Source organism: Ursus americanus, chromosome 30, assembly GCF_024610735.1.
Source record: "Ursus americanus isolate L20-20 chromosome 30, mUrsAme1.1.p, whole genome shotgun sequence".
Lineage (NCBI taxonomy): Eukaryota > Metazoa > Chordata > Mammalia > Carnivora > Ursidae > Ursus > Ursus americanus.
This window is the reverse complement of record NC_142156.1, coordinates 28,260,503-28,268,470: the sequence shown is the minus strand read 5'-3', so window position 1 is coordinate 28,268,470 and position 7,968 is coordinate 28,260,503. Positions and strand designations below refer to the sequence as shown.

Sequence of the window (7,968 nt, the reverse complement as noted above, 5' to 3'; positions counted from 1 at the left end):
TAAATAGAACTGGGTTCCCAGGTGGAGCCAATGTAAACCACTAGAGCTGAAGTTTGAACTTACCCAAGGATAGAAGTGCTAGTGACCTCAGCACTCAGTGAATGCTACCAGGCAATCTGCTATTGGGCAGCAGATAAAATACACATTTGTTTAGCACCGATAACAAACATCAACTGAGGGCCTACCCTGTACTAGAAGCTGCTAAAGATAACAGGGCCACAGAGATGAGCATTTGGGCCAAGGGGCCAGCTTTCACAGAACCTAGGCTCCTGAGATGTCCCATGCAAACATGGACTGCAGTTTCCCATCATAATTATGTGGAGATCACTTACATGCATGGACACACACAGGAATGTTCAGCTAAAATGATTTGAAGAGCTTTCTATCCTTTCACACCTCAGTTGTCAACAACCTGCTAATTTGCCATTTTCCAAAGATTTGGAAGTTTTATGCGCTTTCCTGCTTGTGCCAGCACTGGTTTTTGTTTTTCTTTTCTGTACTCTGAGCTGCCAAGGGTGGGGATCATGTTTATGAGTTATTTGTGTGAACTATACCCATGAAGTTCCTCTGTGCCTGTAGACTTCAACAGCTCATTATTGTGTGGCCCTAATGGTCTTTATTTTTACTTTATTTATATTATTTCCTTCATTGGGAAAAGTCTAGACGTGAATATCCAAAACAAAAAAAGAAGATATTAACACCAAAAATGATAGAACAGAATATGAGAGCTGTAAGGACCAAGCTCTTCACTGCAGATAAGAACACTGAGACCAAGCAGTTAGAGATGTGCCCAAGGTAACAGAACTGCTCTGTGGCAAAGCAGGCCTCCTAGTTTCTGGGCCACAGCTCCAACTACTGACCAGTGACCACTGCCCTCTGCATCCTCCCCAAGTATTTCTCCCACCTGCTACATTTCTTTAAAATAAATAGCAAATCTTTATGGTGCTTCACAAGTTTTCAAGGTGTTGTCACATTTTTTTCATTCAGTTCTAATGACCATCTTGTGAGGTCAGCACAGATGCGGAACCTGAAATGAGATGATTAAGGTGACATTGCCTGCTGGTGACAGAGTCAAGACCTGAATTCAAATTTTCTCCCTCCCTTCTACATTGGAGAAGACAGGGCTTCCTGTGTTAGCTAGGCACCTGACCTCCAGCTGCTGGAGTCAGATTGCAATGTGCAAAGTATATGGTGAGGGGATTTCAGAATCCAAGACAGATTCTGTCTGAAAAGTTCAAAGATAACTTGGCTATGGGCATGTGCTACATGGAGGATGGAAGCACCTAGAGCCCCTGACATAACCCCAAAACACTCATTTGGAAACCGTTGACTGAGTCAGAATAAGACACAGAGACTTTTACACCACACGAGGCAAGGTTTGTAGCATGAAGGTTTATGTCTATGTAGGACAAAAACATGATTGACAGAAGTATAATTAAGGAAATTCCACCCTTGGACAATTATGGACATAAGCCATAAAATAAAAAGTTTTGGAAAAGAGAGGTGTAACAAATGAACTAGAATTCAAATGGAAAGAATCTGACCCTGAAAAGCATGCATGACTCCCAGGAGCATCAAGCAAAGTTATGAAACCGCTCCTAGGGAAAGAAAGCAATCACACAGCTCTTCTTTCAGTTATAGTTACAATTTCAGTTATAGCTGTTCCTCATGCTGAGACCTGCATCCAGGATGTTTTATCATCCCTGAGCACACACTTAATAGACGGAGGATAGATCGGACCACCAGAACTGGGTGGAAGCAGGAGAAAAAGTAGGAGAAAAACAGAAGAGTAAGAAATTGTCGCAGACCATTCCCAAAATGGATAAGCAGCATGTGCATGTCTGACTCAACAACTACCTACCGTAGGGGGAAATAAGTGCTGTACAAATTCAAGATAGAAAAAACGATAAACAGAATGCATGGTTTTGATTTCTAGCTTTCTGGCTTACTCCTTGGCTGTACCAACTGATTTTGTCATAAGGTAAATCAAGGAAAAAAGAGAGCCGCGGAGAGAAGAGCTTTTTGTTTAATACCTGCCAGGGAACCTACAGGGTATTCTGAACCCATTGCACCAAATAATCTCTTTAAAGGACTTCCTCATCTCCTGGCTGCGGAAAGCATATATTAGAGGATCAATCACAGAATTACACATGATGAGTATGAGGTACATATTAAAGTAAGACATAAAGCAAGAACAGTAAATGTTCTGGGGGCAAGAAATCATCAAAATGAGATGGAGAAAGAATGGAGCCCAGCACACAATGAAAATGCCCAGCAGCATGGTCAGGGTGACAGCACCTTTCATGCTGGTCATTTGCCGCACAGAGCTGTATCCACGCAGAGCTGCTATCTGCTTAACATGAGTCCGTGCCAGGAGGAACATGTGTATATACAGCGACACCATGAGGAACAACATGGTGAAGAACATGGAGATGAGGCAAATGATTACATAAGTGGATTCATAGTAAATGATGAAGACAATGCCACAGCCTGTGCAAAAGGTCCAGATACACATGATAATCACCCCGGAACGCTTCACTGTCATGATGTGGTGGTAGCGCAGAGCATAGAAGATGGTGACATACCTATCCACTGCAATGGCCAGCAAACTGCACATGGAGGCCACCACAGAAATGCAGATCATAGAGTCAAACACATTGTCAATGTGACGCACAAAGGCATCTGCTATCACCAGGTGCTTATTATTTATTAAGTATATGGTGATGGTCTCCCATGTGTTAGACATGCTCACTAGCATGTCAGCTACTGCTAAACTGCACACGAAGAAATACATGGGGGAGTGCAAGTTCTTGTTCTTCACTATGGCACCTATGACCAAGATGTTCTCCAACAGGCTGATGAGACCCAGAGTCAGAAACACCTCAACAGCAATGCCCATCTCTTCGCATGGTGAAGACTTGTTCTTGATATTTGGTCCTGAAAGGTTGCCCTCTGTGGCATTCAGGTTAAGATCCAAGAAGAGCAGGTGAAATGAGGAATTCATTGCTCCTCTTCTTGGCAACAAATTTACTGTAAAACAGGTTTGAATTCATGATTCAGAGAGAACAGTCTACCAAAGAAGTACAATAGCATGCCAAAAGCAAGCACAACCTGAGAACGAGGTTAAATGGACTCGACACATTAGCATGAGGCTGGTGTGCCCTAGTCTGCCTGGATCCCTGGAACAGTGTCCCTCCAACACACAGGCTTAGAATTTTCACCAGCCCCTCTGCCTTCCTTACTTTGGGTTCCCATTCTTTCACATACCTATTATTGGAGTGACCATACATCTCAGTGTGCCCAGGACAGTTTCAATTTTTATGCTTGTTGTCCTAGCACCCAAGTTTGCTCTCAAAAGTATCCTGAACTTACAACCTACAAAGTCCCTTGCAGTCTGATTTTTATATTTCTGAGGCTACTGCACTGCATTTTTCTCAAGTGAGCACAGATTTCTGAAGGATTGACAGGCCTTCTTTCTCTTAAGAGAAAAAGATAGGTGCCTTCTCAACATTTGTCCTCACACTTCTTTTGTTATATGTATTATATATTTTTTAATTATTTAAATTCAATTAGCCAAGGTATAGTACATCATTGGTTTTTCATATCACACTTCTAAAATCCACTAGGGCTCAGTCCCCCTAGATGTAACTGAGACTAGCCATGGTTATCTGTTAATTTGAGCATAATCACATGCAAAAAGTTACTGTCTTCAATGCACAAATTTAAGTTGCACACATGTGCTAAAACTGGAGCTCACAGGATGCTGTTTTCCCTTAATAAATATTTTCCCTGACTTCTGCATTTGAAATTCCACAAAGTCTGATTGACAGATAGTCTCATAAATTCCACAGAAGCACAGTACAAAGTAAATTTGCCAAATACTAGAGCAAGATACATCACTCCTTTGTTGCTCAATTTCTCTCCCATGATTTTTTTCAAAAATGCCTTTGCCTTGGGGTGCCTGGGTGGCTCAGTCGTTAAGCGTCTGCCTTTGGCTCAGGGCATGATCCCAGGGTCCTGGGATTGAGCCCCGCGTCAGGCTCCTCCACTGGGAGCCTGCTTCTTCCTCTCCCACTCCCCCTGCTTGTGTTCCCTCTCTCACTGGCTGTCTCTCTCTGGCAAATAAATAAATAAATAAATAAATAAATAAATAAATAAAATCTTTATAAAAAAATGCCTTTGCCCTCCAAACTCAGAGCACATCTGGGGAGAGAGCTAGAATTTCTGTCAGCATTCTCATCATCAATAAAAAGTATTTATTAACCTGTAATCACTTGCTATTTATGTCTAGTTCTATCTCAGAGATATCGACCAATTGTATTATATTAAACATTATATCAAGCTGTTTAAATATCCAATTAGCTGTCTTCCACATGTAAGAGGCATGATTTTGCATTCCTTTCAAGGCAATTTTAATAGGAAGGGTGGCTATTTACCTGTGCTCCCTTGAGCCTCTTCTCTTGCACAGCAGCCCGTGGGCTCCTCACAGGGGATGCTGGCTCAGCCAGGGCACCTGGTATCCACCAGCTAAATGCCATTACTCTAGGACGGGATCCTCTGAACCAAGTGCTAAGGCAGCTTAAGCCTCAGTCACAGCTCCCTTGCCTTTATGCAGCCTGGCAGACCCGCCTCCCTGTCACCACTCCTTCTGGACCTCCATCTGTGCCTTCTCTCTTCCCAGCCTTGGGCTGAGCTACCACCTAGTGGTTAGAGACAGCATACCCATCCTGGCAGCTGTGGCCATTGGTGACAGTTGCATACAACAGTTGTTCTTGACATTGCTTCTTTTCTCTTTCTATTATGAACTGATGAAAATGCTGTCAGATAGTGTGACAGTTCAGCTTCTCCCATCCCTGGTAAGTCCTTCTATCCAGGACAGTCAGTCACTAGTTCCTGGGGAACCAGAGCCTGGAAAGCACTCAACTGTGACCCTAACACATACCCTCTTGTAGGCCTAAGACTGTCTGCCACTAGAGCAAAAGGAGAAAACAGATTTTCCCCTGGCCAAATATCCTTAGCAATACTTTCTAGACCTCTGCTACCTAAAACACTAACCTCTTCTACCAAAAGGACCTTTATTACACAGCCCAAGAAACAGACGCACAAACGCTTGCCAGGACAAGCCCAGGGGAAAAATGCATGGGGCTGCTTTACTATTAGAGATGTGACAGGGGCTTCACACATGGTCAGACAACCCTTCCAAGTGTAAGTATATAAGGCCACAAACTAGGTGGTCCAGTGACACTGATGTCCTAATGCTTTTTTGAGGTCCACAGGATGGAATATTGTGAAGAGATTTCTTATGCTGGGAATAGCACTTGTATATGCAAAGGGAATGACTGACAAGACATAAGAAGATTCAAACATTGTCTATGTGTTTCTCATATGCCAGATCAGAAAAGGCTCTGCAGAAGATTCTGGGTTCCCAACAAAGTGGTGAAACTGGAGATTTCTCTTAAAGATAATTGTCTGTACTACATGGCATGGCTGCCTTTGATGCTGGTCGTATGGTGTATATCTCTAAGCCCTATGTGCAGATACTATTTTGAGTCCTGTACATGAATTACCTTCTTAATCTTTACAGAAGCCATAGGAATTCAGTCCTATTACCATTCCCATTTCACAATGCATTGAAAGGTTACCTGGCAACTCCAAGTTCCCAACACTGGAAAGAAGCAGAGTTTGAATAACCATCTTTTGTACTTAGTATAAAGATAAGAATCTTAGAGAAAAAACTAAATAGAGAAAGTCCTTTCCTTCTAGAAGCATAAAATCCTAATAAGCAAATGAACTCACTCAATGTATTCCTTTTGTAGGATACTGTATTGCTCATTGGAGGGGCACATGGAGATTTCTTAGCCCAACATTCAGATAAGCATTGGGAAGTTAGCCACAATATTTGGGGAGCAAGTTCTCTTTGTCAGTTTTTAAATCTTTCCTATTGTTCTTGTGGTTACCTTGCCAATTTTTATTCAAGAAGGTTCTTCTAGGGGCGCCTGGGTGGCACAGCGGTTAAGCGTCTGCCTTCGGCTCAGGGCGTGATCCCGGCATTATGGGATCGAGTCCCACATCAGGCTCTTCTGCTATGAGCCTGCTTCTTCCTCTCCCACTCCCCCTGCTTGTGTTCCCTCTCTCGCTGGCTGTCTCTATCTCTGTCGAATAAATAAATAAAATCTTTAAAAAAAAAAAAAAGGTTCTTCTATACTGGTTGTTACTTCAGGCTTTCCAACAAAACTCCTTTTTTATAACATGTTCTCTCTACCCAAAATTTGTTCCTTCTCTCTTTCTCCTCTGTCCACTAAATTCCTATTCATTCTTTTAGATGCAAGCCAGTACTTCCTGCTGGAAATCTTTTGAAGGATATCCCTACACTGGCTGTGAGTGGCTGTCCCCTCCTGATCTCCCTGTACTATAATCATCTGTCCGACATCTTCTCCAGCAGACTGTAGACTTCCGGGTTGCAGGACTCCCCTCAGTGGCCCCAGAGATCAGCAATGGCCTGACACTTCCCTTTCCTCTTCCCATTCAGGTAAATCCAGTGTGGCCTTGATCAACCATTAGCCATAAGGATTAGTTAGATGGTACCCAATTCAGGAAAACAAGCAGAAATTTCTCAGGAACTTCTGAAATAAGAATTTTATTTTTCATTGGTGGTTATTACCACAAAAAGTGTACTCTATCTCCCCTACAAAGTATGATTTAAAGCCCTATATAGTCCTAGTAGTAGTTAACTACTAACTTCCCACCCCAAGGACAGCCAGCCATAGGACTGAGACTAACAGTAGGAACTAAACCAGGATCTGATTGATGTTGACCCACCAGGTCCAGCCCTTCTTCAAGCCTGACATTTTCTGCACTTTCAGTTACATGAGTTAATATATTATCTTCATCATTTAAACAAGTCTGATTTGGCCTTCATATACTTGCAGCTAAAAGGATCCTACAGTTCCTAAAATTCTATTGTATGCTCTCTTTTCTCTTGACCTTCCTACTACATCACAGAACATCTGAATTCTTACATAGAAACACATGGATTTTGCTATGTTCTGACATTTTATAGAAGGTAAAAATACACTGAGTGGTTCATCAGTACAGTGATACAAACTCAGTTATGGAAAAAATCTTTTCCTCACATCAAGAAGACTTTGGGATTCCATTTAGCTCACTGACTATGCTTTCAACTAACCAACAAGCCCTCTGGTCAATGTAGACTCTTCTGTTTTCATGAACTTCCAGAAAGTCCTTTTGTACCTCTGCAGTCAGGACAGTGCATTTTGAAAATATTCTCTAAACACTTAACAACCTTAACAGCCTTCAAGTTGAATAGCTTCCACTTCATTCTCATTTTACATTGTGACTACGTAGAAAGACTACCAATTTGAATTTACTATGAATGTTTAAATCCAGTACCATTTCCATTCTGTCACTTTATAGTCCTCCCCTATATTTATTACCACAGTGTACTCAAGGTACTGGTCTTTTGTATTGCAAACTTTCAGTCTGCAAAAAATAATATCTGAAGACATGCCATGGTTTGGCTAAGAGCCAGTTCCCTCTCTCTAGATCACTTAAAAATCAGTCCCCAAGAAAAAAGGAACATGCTCCAGTGAAGAAAGGAATACGAGATAGCTGCAACTCCCTCTGCTTGTTCACTAGCTTATCATGCCCCAAAATGGCCATCTCAAGCCCAGCCTGAATGACCTGCCATCTCCAAGAAGCACAATCAAATAATTCTTACTTTATGAGTCAGTTATTGCCTCAATACTGATGTATAATAAAGCACATTAAAATACAGATGCTTAAAATAAAAATAACTTATTTTCATTCTCACTTTAGCTGCAACGCTGCCAGACTTTACTAGACATCAGGCTCCAAGACTTCAGACCAGAGGATGTTTCAGTTCTGCTCAGTCCTTGCTCTATTGGCTACCAGGAGCATCTCCCTACTTTGTTCTGGGGTCAAGATGAA

At 42.0% G+C, this 7,968-nt stretch overlaps 1 protein-coding gene across 1 annotated transcript; it reads right to left on the bottom strand.

Moving 5' to 3' along the window:
• Window positions 1–1,388: 1,388 nt before the first annotated feature.
• Window positions 1,389–4,602, bottom strand: MC5R (melanocortin 5 receptor). Its single transcript, XM_045815172.2, has 2 exons — window positions 4,437–4,602; window positions 1,389–3,030 (listed from the first exon to the last, which is right to left on the bottom strand). Exon 2 carries the CDS (start codon window positions 3,002–3,004, stop codon window positions 2,027–2,029), a length of 978 nt encoding a protein of 325 aa, XP_045671128.1. The 5' UTR covers window positions 3,005–3,030; window positions 4,437–4,602; the 3' UTR covers window positions 1,389–2,026.
• Window positions 4,603–7,968: the final 3,366 nt, after the last annotated feature.

What these genes read in the sequence shown, in the direction of transcription:
- MC5R (XM_045815172.2), bottom strand. Translation starts at nt 3,004, where the DNA reads ATGAATTCCTCATTTCACCTGCTCTTCTTGGATCTTAACCTGAATGCC.